This window comes from Poecilia formosa, unplaced genomic scaffold, assembly GCF_000485575.1.
Source record: "Poecilia formosa unplaced genomic scaffold, Poecilia_formosa-5.1.2 Scaffold13, whole genome shotgun sequence".
In the NCBI taxonomy this organism is placed as follows: domain Eukaryota; kingdom Metazoa; phylum Chordata; class Actinopteri; order Cyprinodontiformes; family Poeciliidae; genus Poecilia; species Poecilia formosa.
This window is the reverse complement of record NW_006799952.1, coordinates 1,767,602-1,793,286: the sequence shown is the minus strand read 5'-3', so window position 1 is coordinate 1,793,286 and position 25,685 is coordinate 1,767,602. Positions and strand designations below refer to the sequence as shown.

General features: G+C 40.4%; 1 protein-coding gene across 3 annotated transcripts; it reads right to left on the bottom strand.

Annotated features, from left to right (window-relative positions):
* Window positions 1-1,787: 1,787 nt before the first annotated feature.
* Window positions 1,788-25,066, bottom strand: rfx4 (regulatory factor X, 4). 3 transcript variants are annotated; one of them, XM_007545550.2, is made up of 19 exons: window positions 23,835-25,066; window positions 22,760-23,731; window positions 21,190-21,276; window positions 20,965-21,025; window positions 17,536-17,659; window positions 14,229-14,290; window positions 13,849-14,062; window positions 13,320-13,397; window positions 13,076-13,239; window positions 11,422-11,522; window positions 11,277-11,335; window positions 11,023-11,167; window positions 10,671-10,765; window positions 9,477-9,594; window positions 7,736-7,855; window positions 6,047-6,208; window positions 5,791-5,956; window positions 5,582-5,720; window positions 1,788-2,827 (listed from the first exon to the last, which is right to left on the bottom strand). In XM_007545550.2, exons 2-19 carry the CDS (start codon window positions 22,800-22,802, stop codon window positions 2,555-2,557), a joined length of 2,211 nt encoding a protein of 736 aa, XP_007545612.1. In that variant the 5' UTR covers window positions 22,803-23,731; window positions 23,835-25,066; the 3' UTR covers window positions 1,788-2,554. The 3 variants fall into 3 exon arrangements, with proteins under 3 accessions (XP_007545612.1, XP_007545614.1, XP_007545613.1); XM_007545552.2 differs by having other exon boundaries at window positions 5,791-5,917; XM_007545551.2 differs by having other exon boundaries at window positions 6,047-6,205.
* Between the last annotated feature and the right edge of the window lie 619 nt (window positions 25,067-25,685).

Genomic DNA, 25,685 nt, shown 5'->3' with positions numbered 1-25,685 from the left:
CTTGCTCAATTGAAATGGACTTTATTCAGCAGTTCTTGCTCAGACCCATCCCCCTTTTAAGGTTCCCACTGAGTTTATGAAGATGGAAAAAATAGATTAGCTAAAATGATTCCAGAAAAAAAAAATCTACTCATTGATCCATGTCTGCTTAAGATGATGCCACTTTTTAAAAAATGTTGGTAATGTTGCTTTTACAGTTTTCTTAAGTGCTTAAAAGCTGTTTTAACAAGTATCAGACCATTTTAAACAAACAAAAAGAAGCATTAATAAGACTGGAATAAAATGAAGTTAAATCCATTTTGCATTAGTTGGACTGATAAAAGAAGTTACAGCAAAAATGTAAACAAAACGGCACACTGTGAGATTGTTCTTATGGTTTATAATCTGTAATTTTCAGAGTTCATAGGTGGTCAAACATCTTGTTCACCGACAGAAAACAGTTTTTAGTATTTAATGATAAAGTATCAAGGACACAAGGTTCAACATTGGAACGTAGCTTCTTCATTTCTTTAATAACAGGATTTGCAAAGTATGTAGTAACTACAAAGTCTTAAAAACGAACGAATAATGGTCGGTAAAATTGTTCAGGTCAAGAAGTGATAAGCATTTGTGATAACTGGTGAGTATTTTTCTATTGCTGCAGAGGAATCTGCCCTACTCTTCTTTGCAGAATTGTTTCACATTTAATCACACTAGAAGGTTTTCCATAATGTTTCTGGCGATGCCACAGGATCTAAATCTGATTTACAGATAAAGTTTTGGGGTGCTTTGGATGCTGCTACATAACTCTAATGAGCTTAAGGTCACAAACTTTTTCAAGATTTACTAGTTATAAAAGCGTAAATCATGGTTCCATCATGATGCTGTCCAGGATCCTGAAGCAACAAATCAGCCCCAGAAAATCACACCAGCACAACTCTGTTTAACTGATGGTGTGATATTTTTTCTGAAATCATGTTAGTTTCACATTAGGTGTAATAAGATGCACACTTTACAAAAACAAAAAAAAAAATAAAACACTGTTTTCTCACCAGTCCACATAATATTTTACCAAAAGTGTTGAGGATAATCAAGATGTTTCTTGGAAGGATTTTGTATGATCACTGTAACACGGATGCAGTTTCTGCCCAGTTTCTCTTTTTTACCATTTAATCATAGACGCTGCTCTCAACTGAGAAGAGTGAAGCCAGTTTTGCTTCACATATCATTTTGGGTTATTTGTGACCTTCTTGGTTTAGTTGCCAATGGACTCTTGGAGTAATTTTGCTAAGCTGGTGACTGTCCCACATTTTCTTTATTTGTGATTTCACATTGTCAGACAGGTTTTGTTTAAGTAATTTCTTATCTCTACAAGTCTGACAACAATGAGGCTCTAGGTGTGGCGACTGAAATAATAATAATAAAAAAAAAAAATTAAACAATTTTCCAAAAAAAAATGCAGTCACAGTTTTTCGTGGATTTAAACAAGGGCACCATTTTGGTTTGGATTTGGCCTTTTCCCTTAACAAATGCAACTATTTACTTTGGCTACACTGGTCTGATCCTAAACTTGTTTGCATCGTTTGCAGCACTTAGGTGTGGCCAAAGCCAGAACAAAACTCTGTGAAGGCCAAATACGTTATGTTAAGTATATCGGAACAAAAAGTGGCTGTGTGTTGGGTTTTCTCAACACAAAACTCATGAAAACAATAGAGAGAGAGAGAAAAAAAAAATGACTCGCCGTTTTGAATTGTTGAATTATTTATGGGGGCAGAATATTTCCAACATAATTTAACTGTCACCACTGATGCTCTCCAGTGCTTTTTATTTACAGAAAAGTGACTTCATGTTACTGTACACTTTGATATTTCCCTTTTTAATAAATACCCATAGGGTAATAGGTCCTCTGTAGCTTTGAGTGCATTATAAAACACACAACCCTAAGTTAATGCATCCTTTACTAACCATACAAAACAAAGACGACATAGAAAATATAGCATTACACCATGTTACAAAGTTACAGAAAATACTTGTATATATATATATATATTNTATATCTTTATAGATATATAGTCACAGAAAAACAGCAGAAAAAGCTTGCGACAGGATACATTTGTTGTGTTTAAGTTAACTATCTGAGATGGAAACACGCGATGGTTGTCAGCTCATAGTCACAGACCTGGAGTCCCAGGAGGTGGTTAAGGCGGCGCAGCTCATCGCGACGAGATGCTGCAACAGTGCTGAGCAACGCCTGCAGGAAAACCCGCAGCTGCACCGGTATCCAAACACAGTGCTGAGAGCAGCAAGGGCAACTCTGGCTGAGGTGTACATTCCTTAAAACAAAGGCACAGCTTGGCAGCAGCATTGCACTCTTTATATGATTTTGCTGCAGGTTCAGACAATCAATATGATTTGTTTTCCTCCATCGAGTGTTTGATGGAGGAAATGATTAATTGGAGATCTGGTCGGGTGACGCCTCTTCAAACTTGTCTGTCCGGCCTCGATTTCTTTCACCTTACTCTTTGTCTTTGAGAGACTGCAGCTGCCAGTTTATCAGGTAAGGAGTAATCAAGCCCTATTTGGCCCAGCCTGTGGTGGCCTCTCCGTTGATGTAGGCGAAGCCTGGAAAATGCTGCGAGTGTTCGTACTCCGAGTTTCTGCGAGGGCCGAGAGGAGAGTACATGTCCCCAGAGGTGGCATAGCGAGAGGAATGCATAGGCGGGCTGGAGTAACAGCTGTTGGCAGGAGACACATCTGGCCAGCGGGGGGCGATGGGCGCAGGGTGCAACCGAGGAGTGCTGCCCATCAGGCACGGCTCCATGCGGGGCATCTGGCTGTTGAGCTGGTACTGACAGTAAGACAGTAAGGTTGATCAATGATTATTTTATAAGCAATTAAATAAGGTTTAGAACTGATCTTTGACATAAAACTAAATAAATGGGGAATTAAATTGGAATTTAAAGACTGAATTTTGTGCTCACTTGTGTTGTCCTGAAACGGTTAAGTGTGGAAAACATGCAAAAAAACTGGAAATCGGGAAAGGGGGCAACAATGATCATCGTAATAAAATAAAACAACAAGACCAAATATATATCTGAATCAATAACAATGGAAAAAAAAATATTCAAAATATATAAAAAAAAAACTAAATTGTTATGCGGAATACTTCTACCTGTGGTCCTTAAGTTTAGATTGATAATAAGCTTTTTTCTTACACATCAGTAAAACACCAATTGAAAACTTTAAAGGAAGCATGAAAAGCTTCCCTCCTTTCAGAGACGTCACCTCGGTGTCGTCTCATCTGTGAACCTGTTTATGTGAGCCGACCCCATCGATGGTAATTTCCTGTCGGGGGAAATTGTCTCACAAGTTGTGCCAAAAATGGTCAAAACAGAAAAATTAAGGCTCTCACAAAAAAAAAAAAAGTCCTTTCCTTAAAAAATGTCTTTTCTATTTGTTATTTGCGTTGCCTGTGGTGACGGCGCAACAAAGAACAATGAGTTAATCTGCCTGGCGATAAAAATACTCTGGACAGATGTGGATCCGAATGAGGTTGCAGCTCCGTGCCCGACCTCTTGCTCTGACAAAGTGGAGTCATTGTGCTTCATTTAAGCTCAGACGGGTCTAAAAAAGAAAAGTGGAAGTAGGAGCCTTTTCCCTTTTTCTGGCTAAATATAAACACGACAGTCGATTCCATTATGAAGGATCGCGGCATGGAAAAAGATGGTCAGAGTAGAGCCGACGTCTCAGCTGCCTCTTGTTCACAGGCAAAGAAGGGGGTCGTTGCACAACAATATTTTAATAAACGCCCCTTCTGCCCCGCTCTGAGGCTGCTGGCTCAAACACATGAAGAGACCATTGAGAGCTGGAAGGAGGAGTAGCAGAGCGGGGCCCCTCTTGGCCCCTGGAAGAGCCACCTTTCACTGTCTGCTTCCGCCGAGCGGAGAGGGTTTGATTCAGAAACGTTTAGAAACACTGCGAGCTCTGAAGTCCGGCCGATTTACTCCCCCCCCACCCACCACCACCATAAAAGCAGCGGAGGCTGGCGCTCCCTCGACAGGAAATTACCACCAAAAGAGCGAATTTACACCACAAGCTGCAAGAACGGCAACATCACGGACCGAAACCTCTTATTTAAAAAAAAAAAAAAAATTTAAATCTTTTGTTTAAAACAATAAAGATACCAAACCGATTTCGTTTATAGTTAATCAAGCTGTTGTAGATTTCAGATAAATTAACAATAAAACAGAGCAGATGGGAGATGTGTGCGTATTCACCCAGTGGACAATCCACCACCTTAGGAAAGTTTTAATATCACCTGAACCTCTGCACGTTTTATCACAAGACAACAACAAACTCCAAAGGATCTTAATGGGATTTTATGAGATAGACCAACACAAAGTAGTCCAGAATTATGAAATAAAGAACAAATGATTTTTTTCCCCCCAGGCTCAGTCAGGCAGGATGGAGAGTGTGTTGACGACGAATGTGTTGACATCGATCCAGCCAAATTTGCAGTACCGTAAGTCCGCCACACTTCGCGCTATCTGAAAAATGCCAATGGTTTCTGAAAGAGGGGGAGACCTTGTGCTTTCCAGCCAATATCGGGTTATTACGGTAATTTCACCCCCGCCGTAGCAGGGAGTGAAATTAATCAGAGGCAATCTTTTAATAGATGGTAAATTGTGAAAATAACTTTATAGATATCGAAAGTTCCAGTTTTTATGGATAAATGGGCAAATATATTTACTCACAAGGCATTTAAAGAACTGCATGCACTTAAAATAAGGTGGAGATTTGAAACGTGAAACTAAAAGAGTTAAACACCAGTTGTCAAGTCTTGTCACAAATTCTCTGTTGGGTTTAGACTTTAAGTGGTTCAGCCTGAAAACCAGGCTTCTCTCCTTTATTACCCTTTATTTAGCTCCATCCTTCTTCCCAGCCTCCCTGCCTGGGGTGAGGAGAAGGATCCCCACAGCATGATGCTGCCACCATCATGTTTCACAGTAAGGATTGTGTGTTCTAAACATTGTGCAATGTTAAGTTTTCTGCTGTACTTACCACTTTAACTTCAGGCAAAACAATTCAGATACAAGTCTTGTGACCAGAGCAGCTTGCAAACAGCTTGCCACTTTTTCACGAACCCCATCTTTGTGAAGTGGGTTCGGATGACAGCTAGTAGTTGTCCTAAACGCTTTCCATTCTCAGAGAATTATGTGAGATGCTCACAGCTTGAGATTAAGTCGTTCTGGATTTTATTTAGGGGCAACACACAAAAACAGGGCTGAATAATGCATGCCACACTTTTCAGATTTCTCTTTAGACGAACAGCTGTAAACCAGGAATCATTTTCCTGGTTTACAGGAAAATGTAAACCAGGGTGGTATTTACCCACCCGGGTAAATACCACTAGGGTATTTACCCGGGTAAATACCAGGGTGGTATTTACCCGTGCTCCTCCCTGTGGGCATTTTCACAGTAATGCGCCACTTTATGTTGGTCTGTTGCTGCAGCAACATAAGATGTGAAAAAGTGTAAATTATGTGAATAGATTTGGAAAGTAAAGTAAATGTTGACCCGATCCTGCCTGTGCAGCACTGACCTGTGCAGAGGAGCGGTGGTAGGCGGAGTAGTGAAGTGGGGCGGGGATGGCCGGCTCGTGGGCCAGGCTCGGGTACTGGCTCTGGATGGAGTGGGGGTGCTGGTTGGTGTAGCTGCCATAGTTGTAGCTACCGCTGTATCTGAGACAAGACGTGCCTGATTAGCAGTGAAATCTCCTGTGGGTGCGTCTAACACCAGGGTGGTATTTACCCGTGCTCCTCCCTGTGGGCGTACACCGGCATCCTGTGTGCGGAGGACGGCGGCGGGACGGGAGCGCTGCTCCTCATGCAGGACAGCTGCTGCCCGGCCTCCGGAGCGGAGCCGCCCGCTGTGGTCACTGTGTATGTAAGGGACCAGGTATATGACTGAACAGCGCCTGGCAGACACAGAAACAAACGTTTCGGCGCGGAGTAGCTGAATAACGTGGAGGATTTCGAAAACCGCTTCGTTTTCTGTCCCGTCTCACCTGTGGAAGCGGTGACCCCTGTGTACTCTGGGGACAGGGCGGCGGTGGGGGAGCTGGCCGACGAGACGTCCACCGACTGGACGGAGCGGGCGGGAGAGTAGGACCCCGGAGACGGGGAGGTGGGGCTGGTTTCTGTCAGCGTGAATTCCTCCTCGTGCTCTGCTGGAAGAGTCAGGAGAGGACACATTCGTGGAATCGCGATTCGCTGGACGCCTCTGCGGTTTGCACACACAGAAACTCTGATTTTCCCTCATTTTTCTTTAAAAATTTGCTCAATTGCTGTCAGATTGGACAGAGAGCCTTTCTGAACATCAGCTTTCAAGTCCTGCCAATTATTCTCAATTGGATTTATTGGTAGACTTTGACTGGGCCATTCTGACACGATGATGTATTTCAACCAAAACCGCTGCAGTGGCTGCATGTTTAGGGTCATCATGCTGCTGGAAGGAGAACCTCTGCTTTAGTCTTCAGTCCTTTGCAGCCTCTGACTGGTTTTCTTTCGGGACGGCACAAACTGCACAGCTGAACTGAAAAAAACAAAATCATCCCAACCAATCATGCTGCCACTACTGTGCTTTAACATAGGGGATGGTGTGTTCAGGGTGATGTAGCATGTTCATTTTTGCCACTCCTTCATGAAAGCCAGATTTATGGAAGCATTGAACACTTTAATTTTTAGAATATAAAATCTACATAATTATTCCTCCAAGCTTCATCAGTAAGTTTTGATTCTGATGAGTGGTTTAAAATAAAACCTGGTCGATACAACATCCCAAAAGCACCTGATAAATCAAATAGAAAACAAACTCAAAAAGTTTTTTTTTAATCAAAATCAATTGTCTATTTTCATTAGATAAGCCATTAGACAAGCTATCTCACCAAAAACATTCAATATGGCCACTTAAGAATTTTTTTTTGTATAAATTCCTGACCTTGCAGAGCCTGGCAGTAACAGCAGCAGCTGCTCAAAAAAAAAAAAGGTGAAGTCAGATATTTACTGTATAAAAGGTTAAGGTTAAAGCTAAGGTTTTCGCTTCCTGGCTGATATCTTGAGTTGCTGCTTCAATATTTTGGCATTATTTTCTTTCCTCTTGATGTGTCTCCAGTGCACCAGTCCCTTCTGCAGGAAAACCACCCACATCTCATATGGATATACTTCTGAGGCTTCCTCCATTTTCCTGTACGTAAAACTTCAAAATTTGGCTTCATGACTCCACAGGATACATCTTCAAAAATAAAGCCGCTTATCCCTGAGTGCATTTTCAAGCTTGAATCTTACTTTTCATATTGTTTTGACTTTGTAAGGACTTCTTTTTCTTGCCGTGGCCTTTCCACTCGTTTCGCTGTGGCTAACAGTGAGGAACAGATTCTGGTATCTAGTCTAATTTCTTCAGATTTTCCACGATGTCACACAGGAAAGCAGCGTGTTTGAAATGTCGCCAAAATGCAACAAATTAGAGGTCTTCCTCTAATTTACTCAAATGATGTTAACCTAACCAATCCGAAGTCTACAAAGACATTACATCACCATCTGGGCATTGCCAAATAATTCAACAGCAAAATCATTTTGGTGAATGTATTCCTCTAAGTTTGAAGAAAGTAATACAGAAACAGTAAATAACATTTCTGACTCAAGCTGACTTTGTGTAGCTTTACTCTTCACAGGTGGCTCAGCGTTTGAGGCCTCACCTGTGCTCCCCTCGCCTTTCATGGCCCTCATCAGGTCGTTGGCCCTCTCCTGGAAGTGGAGCGACTCCAGCAGGTAGAGGACGTAATCGTCAAACATGAGGTGGATCAGGTGGAAGGAACCTGCAGACACAAAAACACAACATGCTGAATCTTCCTGCTAAAACCGCGAAACGTTTTTTTACAGACGGGAAAATGAATGAAATAGACGACGACTGTCTGGGCGGTGATGACTTCACATCCTGACAGGAGAAAACGAACCAGCTCAGCCTCAGAAATATGTCGGCTGACCCCAGATGTCACAGGGAGCAGATGAGGCAGCAGCATCACAGACGTGTCATTGTGCCGCCGCCGTGCGCATAATAAAAACACTTGTGGTCGTTCAGGGGAGCGGGGCGCAATCCTGAACACTCGTAAAATGGGGGTGAAAAACAGGCAAACGCATCGGGAAAGGGGAGGGGTGGCCTTTGTTAATTAGCTGTTTGTGCACAGGGACCTGCTTTATCAAAACACCACTACCAGCTGTGTCTTTCGTATTCAAAGAAAGGGCGAGGAGAAGACGGAGAAGTATTTTTTTTTTGTCCCTCTTTCACTTTTACTGCTGTGTTCCAACTTTGGCTTGTGCACGGCAGGTTGTAAAAAAAAAAAAGGCAGCCATTCTTATTTCTCCAACTTTTTTTCTGAAGACTGCAGGCCTGAGCAGGAATTCAGTTTCTGATATGAAGGTAGAAACCAGCCGATTCATCTCCTTATATTTGACCAACATCTTTCTGCTGTTTGGATAAAACATCAACATTTTGGAACGGCACAGCCAGAATCCCAAGTTAAATCTGATGCAGGATCTGGGAGGAAGCTAAAGATGAGGGTGATGGCATGGCAAGAAGGCTTTCCAACAGATTATCAGTAAAGATAAAAGGACAAAATACCAGAGAAAGTTAATAAGAATCATGATAAGAAGGAGTTGATTATGCCAGAAGAGATTGTTTCATTGATTATGGAGATCATGAACTTTAATTTTCAGTAAAATGTCAATAAAAACAGATTAAATGTTTTTTCCCAAGCTTTTATTGCCCGCCTCTTTTCCTCCTAGAAACAAACTTCTTAATAAATTTACAAGGTAAACAGTAAACAGTTCAGGACCTACATGTTCGGGTCCTATTTTCACTTAAAATGATAACACACCATGTTAATAAATGTACTGCTGTGGCTTTGCAAAGAACAAAATGCATAAAAATACATTATTATTAACTTATATTGCTAATAGCAGAGAGCCTGGTCAAAACGGTGAAGTTTGGTTTGATGTCGTTCCAAAGATTGGACAGCAGAGGTAAATAAAAGATGTTATAAGTAGAATCAGTGTCACCCTTTTTACTTGAAATAATTAATACCAAAATATTTCCTGAATCTCTCTAAAGTTGTAGCACAGTTGGAAAACCATCAGAAATCATTTCTGCTTTTCTATTTCAAATTAAACCAATTACGCTGAAGTAATGTGCTTTCCTTTTACATTTTTTTCTGCAGAGAAACAATGCTTCATACAGTGCGCGTCTCATTCTATGCCTAAAACTGACATGATGCCACTTCAACTGGGTTCCAGTGGCTTTGTAATGTTTCATAAACAGAATGGATTTTAACAGGTGGGTTTATCTGCAGAAGTTTACCACAAAATCTCTAAAACTGCTCAGAATATTTGGTCTCAGACTGTGAACTTTGTTCATGTCGGCGTGAATCGCTCTGGGCTCACCAAAGCTGGGCGCGCTGTGCAGGGTCATATCCCGGATGACTCTGGTACCAAAACACGACCACATCAGCAGGAACTGTTGGGCCACCTTCTTCAGCGAGCCGGGCCTCTTCCCCGCCACCTAGAGAGAGAACATTTCCATGAGAAAAAGATGGAGGTGGGGGGGAGGGAGCGCCAGAATTAACCCCTGGGTCCATATTGGGGCTTAACCCTCAGGAACGAAAAACATGTCAACAAGTCAACTATTTAATTTGCCCCCGGGGACACGCCTTCCTATTGAACTATTGTCTGGGCGGTGGAGGACGTTGCCAGGGCGACCAAATTTTACAAGCCCATATCTGGCACATAATGGGTGCAAATGGGGAGCTTGAAGACATCATTAACTGGGAGGATTGGGAGCTAAGTGCCTCTGAGTGAGAAAGGCATGCAGAGGTGAGCGGATTTTAGGACTTTGCTGCACAAACAGGTTTATTAAACTGAACTGATCATAATTTTTACAGGTGCACCTAGAAAAATGATTTCAGTTTGGTTTGTGTGTTTAAAATTTTATACATTTTTATTATTTATTTTGTTTTTTTATTCTTTATAGCAGCCAAACCTAAAGTAACAGTTCTGTTTTTTAAAATATATTTTTTCTAATTATTATCATTTTTAAATAAAAAAATGTTATTGCTTTCATTTATCATCAGTTTTTTTTTTTTTCAAAATTATTTTTTAGACTCTAAAACCAGAAACCAGATGATTATATTCTTGTGAAAACTCTGGCATATTGGTCATATTTTACAAAGGTTTTTTTGTAAATTGTTTTTAAAATTTATTTAAAATTTCTGCTGTTTTGTCTGACCATTTAAAAAATATATAGTTTTGATACTCGGTTAATATTTAAAATTTTTATTTTGCTGCAGCGGTATGTGACCTTGACCAAGCAGCAGTCACTGACCATGGAATGAAAATCTCACCAACATCCATAAATAAAACGACGATTTTATTCGTTAACTTCTTGATACTGAAGGACATATTCTAAAAGGCTTCTCGAATTAAATTTTATTTATTTTAGGTTCTATTTTTAGACCTTCTGTTAGGAGCAAAAAGCTTCAAAAGTGTGAAACAGATGCTCTGTTCTTGCCTTGCAGCTATTCACATGTCTGATGCTGAATCATTCATAAATCTTCGTTTATCTTCGTCGCCGTCTCTCACCTTGACGACGCAGCGGTCCACCATGGAGTCCAGCCACTCGATGTAGGCCTCGATCGGAGACTGCTCTTCCAACAGGCGGTCAAATTCCTGATACACTGAGACAAGAGAGGAAAAAAAAAACACAAAAAAAACTTGAACAACAGCCTCGTAACGCAGCATCGTCCACACATCAGCGACCTCTGCTCCTCTCAGGAGCTGAATGGCGGCGGCTCGGCTCGGCGGGGCGGATGAACTTGTTTAACCTTTTGCTCTCCGTCCTCGGTGCTTTGACTCCGCCGGTCATGGGAACGATCGTCACTGAGTGTGTTGTTTACGCGGCGGCGAGAGATGGAGCTCTAAATGTGACACTTACAGTGCATAATAAGCTGCCTGTGCTCCTCCTGCGAGTCCTCCATGGTGTAAAGTGTCTGCTTGGTGATGCTGTTCAGGTCCACGTTCCTCCAGTCCTCCAGCATTTGGAAGGTGATGTCGGCGCTGTTTATCACAGTCCGAGACGCCTGGGGGCCGCATGAAACGACAACATGACGCCTGTGTGTCGCTTATCTGATTTGCTTCTTTGTTTTTCATATGGATTTTAATAAAAACATTCAGAAACACGACATTCACCTGACAGAGATGGTTTAATGACGTTTGCCGCTTCAAAATCTGGGAGAATCTCCTCGACACTGGAAATGAAATCATAGGAAAACGGTCAATATCGAGGACGGGGCTTGCCACATGAGAACATAGAAATCATTTGTGGTTGACTTGCGTTCAAATTTGATGTTCCTCAGGTTTTCAGGAAGGTCGTGAAGTGCTATTTTAAGCCACTCGTCAAGCTGTTTGGCAAATTTCCGAATAACCTGAGTCAAGCTGTGCAGAAGAGAGACAACAGAGTGGATTTGAAGGGCCGCAGCTAATGAGATTTTATCCTGAGGTTTCATCTGGAGGGCATCTCGTAAAAACAATCCAAAGCTTAAGTTGGAGTAACATTCTCAAGAGGAAATGCTTTCAAAACATTAATCAAAACAACTCATTAAATCGTTTGCAAGGTAACCTAAAGCCACAGATGCACTCTATATTTAGCAGCAAGTGAAGACTACTGTGGGCTATAATAAGACATTCTTAATAAGAAAAATGTCTATAAATAGTGACAGTAAAGGTTTAACTCGTCAATTGGCAGCGTTTGCATAAACAGCTCCAACTAGAGAGACATAGAGAAATCAGTTCTTAACAGGAATTGGATGATTTTCAGCTCTTTAATCCCCATTTATTATTTATGAATTAAAAAACAAATGTTGTTTAAAACATGCTGTATTTGCATTTTGTAACTAAAACAAAGGTTGAGAGGCTAAACACCACCAGAAACTGTCCATTAAACACACCACAGTTAGGTGGTGCTTAAAGAGACAGAAGGTCAAATTAATTACCGCAAAGTTGATATTTTTTTTATTCTTATATTTCCACCTTTGTTGTTTGCAGAATATTCTGGATTTGGAGATGTTTGTAACATTTTGCAGGTCTTCAAGTTCAGGTAACATTCTCAATCGAACCATGTTAGTCTGTGATATAAGTTACTAAAAATAACAACTCTGAACATGAAACAACAACGACGACGACACACAGCAGGAAGATTAGGAAAAAATATCTTGAATTCAGCCTGTCGTCTAGGTAGAACCATCTTTTTGTAAACTACAGATCAAAAATTGGCTCCAAGAATGATCAACACATCTCTAAACTGACCCCACGCTCTCAAAGCTGAGGAGGTCGAAACATTTCTACAGCTGAACATAACGTTTTCCACACCACACAAACATTTTTCTTACTGTCTGACATTAAATCAGACGAATCTTTTTCTGTTTTAGGTGACTTAAGATTACCAAAATGTTTCCTAGATGCCAGAATGCTGAAAGGTCATTCAGGAAATGACCCCAAAATCAACGTACAGAAGGGAGATTATAGTTTTCTAATATACACAGCAACAACTTCACTAAATAGGTGAGGAAAAAATATTGAAGCAATATCTTCAAAATGAACAATGACTCTAAGCAAATGAGTTGACATGAAGACAATGAAGTCATTGTTGGGAGTGGGCATTATAAGGTCTGATCTCTGTCTGATCTCAGTCTTTTAGAAAATGTGTGTGGAGCGCTTATGAGCTGTGTGTGAGCGAGACATCAGGAGGAATGGGCCAAACCTCCAGCAAACTGCCGTGAGAAGCTTGTGGGAAGCAGTTCAACCACATACAGAGAAAACGGAGGCCAACTTCTGACTTCGAAGACAAACAGAAATCATTTTCCTAACGCAGCCAAACATGAGCCGCCGAGACTGATTTAGTCTCAGACGGTGAGAAATAAAGGGCTTGTGTCTGCGTGTGAGCATCCAGCTGTAATCCCATCAGACTGAAGGCGGAAACAGATGCTCACCTGTCAGGTAGTGCTTGCAGGACGGTGGGCATCAGCACCCCGGAGATGGCTTTGTAGAGGATGGAGTCACAAACGCCGACGATGTTGACCACGGTGGGGGAGCCGAGGACGGGCAGCATGTGGGGCGGCATGCCCTGCCAGAAGTGCAGCAGGAAGCTTTGGACCTGCAGGCGCCAAGCAGGCGACGTTACAAGAAGAGGTTTATGCTCATGTTTCATGAAGAGGGTGGAGTTCAAAACCTTACCTCGTCAAAATTGGCTCTGATAACCGTGTCCAGTATCCTCTGACAGTGCGTTCTGTACATCATGATGAACGTCGACACCTGAAAGCAACGACAGAGTATTAATCTGTTTGCAGCAGAAAGTTTTACAGCCTTTTTTCCCCTTCCCCCCCTTTTGAGGTGAAACTAAAAAAAAAAAAAAAAGCGTTGCAAAAACAAGAAAATAAATCTGCCTGTGAACCAATAAATACATGTTACAGGTCCAGGCTGGAGCAGAGCGATATAAAACGAGCTTTAGAGATCAGCAAAACACAAACCATTTAAAATCATGGCCCCCCTTTTAAGAGCCGGACAGCTAGTGCCCGTCTTTTGTCCACTGCTAGATCTTATTATCTGCCCCCCGAAGATTAAGAGTTAGTGAGGAGCCAGCACATAAATCCTTAAGGTCCCTCTCTCAACGCAAAGCCAGATAAAAGAGTCAAAGAGGGGGAGCAGAGATGGTGAGATGGGAGGGAGGGGAGCTGTAAGTAAGGACTTAAAAACCGTCGTTTACCCTCTCCTCTGGCAGGCTGGCAGGCAAATTTAGGTCTTTGACATTTGGAAACTCTGGCAGGAGCGTCCCCAGCTTGGAGCGCGGTGAATACGCCACTGTCTGCTTCGTGACCTCTTTCTTCCCCGTCTCGTTCACCCACGCCGCCCCCTTTTTGGAGTACATCACATCGTAGTACGGCGACGTCTCCTTCACCGCGATCCCGTAGTAGTGGTACCTGAGGAGGACAGGATGTCTTCTAAAATCATGATAATCTACCCCTATGAACAGCTGCTGAGTGAATTTGCTACATCTTAAATGAAAAGCTTTCCGTTTTAAGTTCAGCGTGTCCATGTCTGCTTGTCGTTTGCGATGCGAACAGAAGGTCAAAAGTCCAAACTCACTTGGACTGTCCTCTTGTCCCCAGTCGTCTGGTTGTCAGTGCTGGGAACTGCTGCCTTATGATCTATTTACAGAAAGGAGATCAGAGCCGTCAGTGCAAACATGTTCAGTCATGAACGTTTATATGTCAGGAGAACTAAAGGTGCCCCATTTTGTATTTTATTCACTACTTCAACTAGATGGAGCCCTAAAAAGAGTGAGTTCAGGTGAAACATCTAAATAAATCAATTTTCTTTCCTCCATTTATATAAATAACCTTGATATACGTCAGCATGGGATAGCTCTGGATCCAGCTGTGGCTCACCTCCGTGCAAAACGTGCAAATATTCAAATACTTGCAAAGTAGCAATAGATCCTTATTCATTTGGACATATTTTTTCAAAGTTTAAAGTACTTAATGCCAAAAAAGCACCTAAATAATGTTTGTTTTTACATGTTGCAAGCCATTACTTCTTAATGTCAGACGTTAGGTGGCACTTCATCACATAACCAAGTACCTTCATTGGAAGAAAGAATCTGTTCAACACTCGTTTATTCTCAGTTTGTTCCAGATCAGGAAACAGTTTTCAATATTAGACAAAGTTAGCACAACTACACACAAAAAGCAGTTCTTAGCTTTTCAAACCAACCTGACTCTATTTTCATAAGTAAATGCCTCTCTTGTGAAATCATTCATTGGCCAGATGAGCCCAATTTTTCCACATCCAGGCCTAGAATCAAGAAATGACCCAACAGAACCTGTTTGACAGCAGGAAGTAGGATAAAAGTAAAAAAACAAAAAACTAACATATGGCATTTAAAAAGGACGGGGAAGTCATTTCTAAGGTATTGAGACTCTATTGATTAACAAATTGATGGGGAATCTTCCTACGACTGCTTCAATGACCCAAACAGGAGACGACAAAAAACCCAGAGCAGCATCTAAAGAACTGAATTCTTCACTTTCCTCAGTTACAGTCAGTGTTAAAGTCTCAACAATAAGAAATAATCTAAACTGGTGTTAAAGTGAGAGTTCAAATGAGAAAAGAACACAAAGGCTTTTCTCACATTTCTGGAAATGCGACTTCATGATAAATATGATTTCTCTGGCGATAAAAGTGCGACTTTCTGGACGGTTTGTGTCCCGTATCATCTTTTACAAAACTAACAACGCATCTCAGAAAAACGACATCACAGCAAAGGTAAGGCATGGTGGTAGCACTGCGACTTGATGGACCTGCAGATCCTGCAGGAGAACGTCGTCAGCTGTAACCTGGAGCTTATTTAAACTGTGCATCAAGACAACGACTTAAAGGAAACCTGCAAGGACCTAAATATGACTGAGATGCTCCAGTGTGAGCAGAGCGTCTTGTTTCATGTGTAAAAAGTATCGATCTCTGCAGCGTACTTGATGCGGATTCACTGTTCTCTTTTAGCAATTCTTAGTCATTTTAAAAGCAGCTTTCCTTCTAATTCTTGTAATTTGATTTTTAGGTAAGAGTATGGAATATTTATCATTTTTTAAATTTGTTTAACCCTTTCATACAAAGCAGTTACTGCACTGGACAGCTACCTAAAAGCCATTTTGTTGTGGATTTTTATGTTTTAAATGCATCATACAATACACTATTAACTACTGGCTATACACTGCAAACATTTTTGTTGAATCCAATTTGGCAGACAGGCAAAAAAGTAACTCATGAATATCCAGTCCCTCCTTCTACTGTAGACGACTCAAGTGATGTGACATCAAAAAACGCTTAAACACTAAAACTACTGGTGTATTTTCCAAATAACAACTTTGTATTTGGAGAAAATTACAGCTGATCACCTAGAGAAAAAAATCCTAGAATGCCTTAAGAAAATAAAAAAAACACTTTAGAAATAAATCCTGACCTAAAGGATCATAGTTTGTGCATGAAAGGGTGAAGTTGCTGTCATTTCTTTTATAGCATTGTTGATTTAATTAGGCTAGTGACTTTCCAAGTCTGCATTTCTGCATGAAACTCCCCTGCTGCTGAAGCGACTGCGTTTCAGCAAGACATTAAATACAAGTAAAATAAATTCTGTCACTTCTATGACGTCCAGTCATTTGACTCGTTCCTTTCTTCATCAGCCTCTCCGATCCTCGCTCCTTGTCCTTTTCATCTCCCCTCCTTCCTTCTTTCCTCTCCCTCTCTCTCTCTCTCTCTCTTTTTTTTGTCTGCAGAGATTGGCTCCTCGGTCCGGCTCCCGGTGCAGAAACTTTAGCAAACAGTGTAGCTCTCCATTGTGTGGGATGAAAAAAGGGGCCAAGCTGTGAAGTTTCTGTCAGGCCCCGCTTGATAAATGAGCAGACAGGGAGGCAGCCCGGGCCCTCTCTCGTTTTTTTGTCCCGAATCAATGAAGCCTTCCTAAAGGACACCCCACACTGCTCCAGCCACTGATCTAACATTCCGCAACATCTCACCCTTCCAAATTTCCTTTAATTATACATTAATCCAGGCCCCTTCTCTTTTTCAATATCTTCCGACAGGAGCTGGCGGAGGGGGGGGGCGGGGGGGGGGGGCCGGAGCCCGGGGTACAGGGGACGGCTGTGGGGCAGGAAGGCTGAGGAACTTGTTGGGGTTGTGGGAACAGACGAAAGCACATCTCCTTTGGCTCTAGATTAAATGTTCACACTGAGCTGCGGTCGACGTCGCTTCAGGAGCTGCAGCCCAACACCGAACCGTGCAGGAAAAACTGAACTCAAGAAAGAGTAGCGCTACTTCAGCACATTTAGACTAAAAAGGCAACTCAAGTGCAGAGTAACTAATCAAAACATCAGTCATTAAATATTTAAAAATTACATCATCAGATGGACCGAAATGTGAAGTTATGTGGAAATGATTGTGATTTTTTTAATGACCGAATGAAAACAATTAATTTAAATAACATAACTGCAAAATAACAAAATCAGGCAAAAGTAAAAAAAAAAATTCTTTCAATATCGTGAAACTTTAACAAGTGATTTTTTTTTTTTTGTTTGTTTAAAACAAGCTGGCTCTTCAGTCAGTGAAGTTACTCACAGAGGGAGAGCATCCAGAAATCTTACTTAAGAGTAGTAATACTTCATGATAAAACTACTGGGGTAAAAAGTAGAACTTAGTAAAAAATACTCCAACCAAAATGTTCAGTAAATGTAACTGAACAAATGTAACTCTGGACCGTGACTGAGATTACAGCCTTTATTTGACCTCACACACAATCTGTGAAGTCACTTTAGGAGATTCGATTAAAATACCTGAGCACCATGAATTTAGCGCAGCATGATGGGAAGCACTGGGAATGATGGTGAAATCCAGAGCTCACCTTTCCAAAGCTCGCCGCGTTCACAGGCTGCGTGTCGTGCTTCTCGCTGAAGTCAAGGTAGTGCATGTAGAGCGCACTTCTGGGGATGCACACACCTTCTGCTATTTCGTAGTTTTCCTCTAACCTGTGGCACAACACATATGAGGGGGCTGCAACCTCTGAACGAGCTTTAAGCAACAATGTCAGGCAAAATACGCGCTGGAGATTTTTTACTGAAATGTGTGAGATTCGACACTGGAAAATTATGTGGGGAGAAAATGTCAATAAGAGTAACCTAATAGTGGAGGATTTGGTTTAAAAGTATTTTTATCGGCTTGCAGCTGCTTCATCATGACAGCAGTTTTACTCATTCAGACCAAACAGTGAAAGTTTTCAATCACATACAGCAAACAGCGAAAGTTGCTCAGTCAGCATGTTGTGGTACCGTTCACCAATTAACGTTTCATTATGTAAACAATGAGGAGCCCTGACGCTATAAAGTAAAATAATGGATTTGAAGCAGCAGCTGCATGTTTTTGCTAACTTTTGTCAACATTCAGAAGAATCTTCGCTATTATTACTATTATTTTCAGAGTTTTGTCTGCATTAAGCCGTTCAGAACCACAGTAAATTGTTTGGATGTACATTATTTTATAGCTCATCAAAAACTTTGTGCAAAGCAAATTAAAACACCCTTTCAAAATAAAATGCTTCTTATGATTATATAGGATGGCTAGTTAAAATTCCACCTGCTTGATTTTAGGACAGTTGTGGATGTAATTGTAATTTGTGGTTTATTTTTGTTGCTATGACTACAATCACTGCCATTAAGCATAATTTTCCTTCTCTCCTCATTATTCTTGTTCTGATTTAAGCCAAATTAATCTAAATCAGGTGTGCAGTGAGAATCCATCTAAATATATTTGATATGCAGAGCAGCAATTGGTGTCAAAGGAAATAAACAGTGCCTACCAAACATTAGTTCCCAGCACTGGGTTGCAGTTTTGATATTTCAAATGTTGATGAAAGTTTGTAACTTGTTAAATTGTACAGAGATACTGTGCAAAGCTTCGATTATCTGCTTAAATGCAAAGCAAGTTTTTTCCCCTCCTCCTAAATTGTCGTAGCTCTCTTGATTACAAAAAGAAGAAAAGAAAAATGTATCCAATACTGAACCCTGAGGAACACCATGTGCACAGCCGTCTACGAATTTAATAGTAAAAATAAAAAATAAAATAAGCAGAGACTTTTCTTGACATGAACAGTTTCTATATTTTTGTAGGTGGAGGATGTATTTGTTAAAATTAATATTTTATGAATAAACATTTACATTTCTATTAACATTGCACAATGTCTGCAATTTTGCTTGCTAACATTTCTGTGATCATCTTAACGGATCATGTTGAGTCATTGTGAAAAGAAAGTAGAAGCGTTTTCGTCAACTTTTATTTAAATGCTTAAAACTAAATCCATGTGATCTGTAGTGTGTTGTTTTAAACAGGAAGTTTAAGATTTTAGTCATTTCTGAACCAGATCACTAATTTGCTAAAAGTAAAACCCATCACTGCCACGACTGTGAAAGTACAGGATCCCTCCAGTATTTTTATGTGAACATTTTATAAACTTGTTAAATGTTAAAGACTTTTATTCATCGCTTAATTTCCACTTAGTGTTAACACAAATTCTGGACAGACCCACTGTGATTAATCTGTTTTATTCACACAACAAAAATGAACTAAACTGAAAGCTAAATAAGAGTCAACAGGAAATGATTTGGTCTAAAACTGAAAAGTGACAGATGGTAACCAGCTGGTTCCCTTGAAATGCATCTACAGTTTTTATTTACAGTATGCTCGGTGCTTTCATTTGTTTTGTACTTTTTGCTTTTGTTGGCTAGAAAAATAGATGAGTTTCACAAAAGAATAACTTTCTTTTGTGTTTGATGTCTTTAATCAGGACATCTACCCATAAAATAATTGTTTTTTTTTTTTCTGACCATTGTAGAAGTTGATACACACCCACTGCAGATTTAGCTTTACGTTTATTTTTATTCAACCAAGTAGGAATTAAGATGGGCACTTTTTACAAGATAATAAAATATATTATTATTATTATTATTGTTTAACATTTTTTTACATATTGCTTTTGACACTTAAAGAACTTTTTGTGTTAACCTTTATATTTGTTGCTGCTGATAATAAAGGCTGTTTCTATTTGTACTTTTATTTCTAAGTCAATATAAGGCGAATATCAATTTTGCTTTATATTAAGATTGTATGAGAATTGCATGTTGAGAATTATTCCTAGCTTTATAATAAATGCAAGAATTACTGGAATTACAGAAATCAGACCTCTTTTATCTTTTTTGAAATTGCTGATCAGTTTTTTAAATGTTTTCACTGGTTTGTTGATAATTTATCTTTGGAGCTGGAAGTATTGGAGGGCCTCCTTGACATCACCCTAATTTTAACTCCCTTCACAGATTTCCTACAAGATTCATATCAAATAATAAGATTCATATTATTTGAAATAATATTTTGGTAAAACAAATTATAATTTCAAACCGGCCTGGGGTTCGAATAAATTAGCGCTTCTGGCTGTCACCAGTTTCCAGTGAACGAAAAAAAGAAGTGGTGACAGGAAAGCAGAGGTTCCCAATCACTTTCTGACTCTTACTGTCTAAATAAATCTAAATAAAAGGGAACTATGGCTGTTAGAGCAATTTCTGCTTAGAAATGAGTAAGTTCGATATTAGGAATAAAGTCTGTAAACACAAACACTTTCATCTACTTTTTCCCCCCCCCAATACTTATCCAGCAGCTGACAAAACTAATTTCATATGTTTTCATATTTACAGGACATTGGAAAAAGCCTGCATAAATTAAAACTAGTTCACAGCTACGTACTTTATACTAATTGGTCAAAAAGACGAGCAACGACAACAGTAGTGGCACAACTTTTGGTACATTTTTTTTTTTTTTTTACCAAAGGAAAACCAACAAACATGCAGAAAACCCAACTTTTCAAAAATAAGAAACTGTCATGTAAAGATAAAACTGAAGAGCTACGAGAAGAAAAAATACATTCAAACTCAGCAAGACAGGAAGATAAAATCAGGACTTGTTTTTGTTTAAACATAAAAGTTTAAGATCTGATGGAAATTGAGAAAACAACGTGATAATCTGAGTGAGTTTTTAATGTACAGCAACTAAAATTCACACACATCTGATTTAAGACTGATACGAAGGGAATCTGACAGGTTGAAAAAATATGAGGGTTAAACATTTTTTATTCTTTAAGAATAAAAAAGGTCAAATCTTTATATTCCACACAGACATCCTGTGCTTGCATATTAATTGTTCCTCCCTATTATTTTTATTGTATTATGATTTTTACATGCTCTTCTTCCTTTGTTATTATTATTATTATTATTATTTTGTTTTAACTCACCATTCCAGAGTAGCTGGTGTCGAATGTGGTTTAGTCGCTCTGTTATTCTCCTTTTCCTCATCTGCAGCATTCAACAAGCATCAGAGTAAATCATGTTATTACAGGGGCAGAAAACACCCTGGTTCTGTGCAGGTAATGTGACCAAACAGCAGCAGGTGAAGGAGTCTGAAACAAACAAACAAACAAACAAACAAACAAACAAACGTCTGGAGGTTCGCTGCTTACGTTCGTCGTTGGACATGTTCCCCAGAGACGTGTGGCTGGAGTATCGCTTGCTCTCGCTCTCATTGAGGCACCTTTCGATCCAGCTCTCTATGAAGATTTAAAAAACAAACAATATTTATTCTCTAAAAGTTCTTTTATTTCTTTAAGGCAAGATGTAGGTAAGCTAACGGGCTAGTTTGTTTTATTTCTCTAGACCTTCTCGGCACTGAAGGAGCATCGTCCTGCAGCAGAACAGAGCAAAAGCTGTATTTACATAAACACGGTGCAGGACACTTAAAAACGTCACTAATGTGACAAGGCCGAGGCCACAACAAGCGATTGTGTGGGGCGGCAGCGCAGCCGTGGGTCCCGTTTGAGATGTTTTCAGCAAGACGGCAGGAATCCAGCATTGTTCTCCAGAGACGACGAGATGAACACACAGAAGCTTAAAAAAAAAGAAAAGAAAGAAAGAAAAAGAAAAAGAGCCTGGGCGCATTTTCTGAAGCGGTCTGCTGGAATAGAGGCCATTGTGCTCATTTGATTTCTGCTTAGAAAAAGCCCGACTGGTGTGCTTTCTGAGAGCGAGCAGCAGCAAAAACAACAATGCTTTCATGTGGGAGCTGCATGATAAAGTGAAAATCCTTTTTAAAAAACACGGGAAAAAGTGAGTCAGCGGTCAGGAAGGAAGGAAAAGGAGATTGGTTGATAATCATCTCTTTCATTTTTATCAGAGTATTTTTTTATGCGTTATTAACTTTTTTTTATAGTGTAGCTGCCTTTAGAGAGGATCCAGGTCACAGCAGATAATAAAAGTTTTTAGAAAATAGCATTAAAATTTACTGAAGGTGCTTTTCAAAAGGACACGTCAAAAAGTTTTTTTTAACGCTACTGCATACGACTTGTACCGAGTATGTCTGAAATAGTTTGAGCTACATCAAGTTTCAATTATTGTCATTGTTCCCATTTATTTTGCTTTTCTTTAATCGAAGCCTCGCAGTTTGCCCAAACTGCCAGTTTGTCCTTCTTTTCACATTGAAAAGACAGAAAAGAAGCAGCTTGGAGATGCATAAGTGAATCCACTGAAGTGAAGCTAATTCTCCACAGAGACTCGGAGCTCAGGCTTCATTTGCCACAAGAACAGATAAGTTGGGGGGATCCAAATAATTGGATTAAATCCGATCAACAACCGAGATGGACGTTGGCCCGTTTATCAGCAGGAACAAGCGACACTTTCCTGCGAAAGCTGCCAAACCTCTACAAATGAAAAAAAGAAAGGAGAGTATCTACGTTTTATCCTTTGTATTTTGAACTACTAATTGTTTTAAAAATAGCCATTTTTCATAGTTTTTTTTTGTTTGTTTTATACTCAAAACTTTGGGAGCAGGTGCGCCTCTCTGACCGCCTTTTCTGAACAGATCCTGATGGAAAAAAAAAAAAAAAATCTGATTCCTATTTACCCATAAATGAGACCAAAATGCTCCAGAGCCGGTCCAGAGAAAGTTTGAGACAAAACAAAAAAAAACAAAAAAAAAAAACAAAAAACAGGCGCAGCTAAGAAGCAGGAGTTTGGGTCCAGTTTACCAGGACTGACCTGTGGAATCCATGTCCGGCTCCTCCAGCAGCCCGCAGTGCATCCTCTTCCCATCAACGACGCCGGCTCCTCCGAGTAAAATGGCTCAGTGCACGCTCGCTGTCCCCCTCCTCCGATGGTCTCCTCTCGGCTCGTCCTGAGGCTCCCTGACCACTGCCCGTCACGGGAGATGTTGAGGCTCTGGGGTTCGCCCGGAGAAGGGCGGTGTTGGTGGAGGAGGGAGGGAAAGAGAGAGAGAGAGAAACAGAGAGAGAGAGGGGATGGAGAGGGGGGTGGTGGGTGTAAAGAAGGGAGCAGGAGACTCCAGAAATCCAGCGGGGGGAAAGCCAGACCCGTCAAAATGTTTGCTGATGTTTCATGGGAAAGGGGCTGATTTTATAGGAGCCCTGATGGGGACATGTCATTGATAGGCTTGGAAGGCTGATGAATGGCCCCAAGTCAGATGGGGATGTGGCAGAGCTCACTGGAAGTCTTTTGTGGGGCTGTTTTGAATAAGAAAAGCTCCCTCCAAACCAGGAAAAAAAGAGGCTTAGATCTACATCCTAACACTGTGGCCTCCCCGCTCTCAGTTATGGCATTTCATACATTTTGTACACCCTGAAGCTCCAAATGAACTCACTACTCAACTTTACAGTTTTTTTTTGTTGTTTTTTTTTTGTTAAATCTGTTCTGTCCTCCATGCACACATCCCACAGCCACCTGTTGCCTCACTTGAGTCGCTCCTTCAGTAAAGCTGCTTCTCGATGTTCCTCTCCTTCCAAACATTTTGAAACTTTACAGAGGCATGTTCAAAGTTAAAGTCTTCGTCGTTCTTTTTTTTTTTTTGCTCGCTCTTTTGCCTTATTTTCTCTTTTGGTGTGCCTCTGAGAAGAGGGAACGGCCACAAAAGAAGACGGGTGGGGGGTGCGGGGGTGTTTGGAAGTAAAAGTGCAAAGCCCGAGGCTGGGAGGGCTCTGATGGAGTGCCTGAGAGCTGGAGAAGGGAAAGCTGTGATTAGAATATGAATGGAACGGCAGGAGAGGGGGGGAGAGGAGACGGGCCAAGGAGAAAGGCGGATTATGGCTGAATTACTCACCACACCACGGTAGGCGAAGGAGGACTTTCTCTTTCTCGGCTCGCAGGCTGATACTTCATGCTGCTGCAGACACCTGATGCACGGCAGGGCGACGAGGCGCGGCTGCACCGACGGACTCTTGCTCTGCGTCGCTCTCAGGCGGTAACAGGTGCAAAGCAAACAAGATCCGATTCATTTCAATCATTAAATGATGTGCATTCTTATTTCCTCGTTACCATCTAGTGGAGCAGAACAGGTGCAGCCTCTTATTTGGACACTCTCTCTTACAAACGCATACATCCTTGCTTTTGTTGCGTGTAAAAAAAAAAACAAAAAGGCCCCAGATGAGCTGCGCAACTGTGTGTATGTGTGTGTGTGTGTGTGTGTGTGTGTGTGCACGCAAGTTCAGTGGGGTGTGGTTACGCTGCAAGCGACGTTGTTGGTGGCTACAGTTTAAAGAGGAAACCATACGACTCAAAGCAGCTTTCTCTCCCCGCTGACATCAACACGACTTCGGCGCTGGCGCTCAATGTCCAAGTGATGTCAGCGAGCGCCGCGGCGACCCGAATCCAGCTGTCTGCTCGTCACGTGGCCTTCAAAATGAGAGATGTCAGCCCTGGCTGAGGCGCTGTGATTGCCTCAGATTGTAAACAGATTGAAAACAAAATCGAAACAAAATGAGAGGGTTTCATGAGAAGCCAGTCGGTTTCTTTTAGGGAATATACCAACGTTTAAATTATACTAAAAATGTTATAATTTAGGAAACAAGTTAAAAGTGGAAAAAGAAAATTCATTAAAAACTATTTTTATTAAGTGTTGCCTGCATATGAATACTTTATGCCCTACTTACATAGTTATTTCTGTCATTATCAACTAGCAAGTATTGGGATTTAATGATTTATCTGGACTGTGTTCAATACCAATATTGAATAATTTAGCACACAGGTTTGAATTTGCTGTGAATTACATGAACTAATCTATTAAAAGCACCAAATTGAAGAAAAAAATAGAAATAGAAATATTTTTTGCAGCCATCAATTCAAAGCCTGGAATAAATCTACCTGGATATTTAATTGCTCTTCCTGGAGGTGTTGGTGAATCTCGATGTTTGGTTGAAGCTTCAACTGGCTTGTGTGATAGAAATAAAGTGTAAGAAATAATTCACCACATTGTTTCAACATTATAAATATATTCATTTGAGTTAATTCTTGGTAAATATCTTTGGAGCAAACGTCTTTAGATGGTGGTGAGATTTTAGATATTCTTAATCATTATATCCCCCAGTTTTTTTCATCTGGATAGTTTTTAGACTTGGTTGTCTAATTAAACATGGAAAATTATTGACACTCCTTGACATTTACTTTTACATTTTGTCACATTACAGTCACAGACTTCAGGTTAATCACAAATGTTTCCTGAATTCACCATGATGCACTACTTAGTTTCAGTCTATGGCCTAAAATTTCATCCTAATATGTTGTTGTACGTTTATGTTTATCTGAGAAAATGTAAAAAAAAAATAGTGGTACAAAGAGCAGACACACGTTTCTCTTAACTACACAGTGGTTTGAAAAATTTTTGACAATCGTTAAGGGTTAGAAAGGTTCCACATTTAATCAGAAATCCAATTTCTGAATGAATGTTGGGTCTTTCGGGTCTATAACAGTTTCAATCATCTGAAGAGCAAAGAAACACTTTGTCATCTCTAAAACAACAGCCTAAGAAATAACTTTTGGCAAAGAAAAAAAAAACATTACATAGGTCATTATTTTAGGAAGGGGACAGCATTTAACAATTTAAATACTTTCAAAAATCTCTGACGTTTGAATATTAGGCGATATTATTGATTAGAAATGGTATTTACCCATTAAT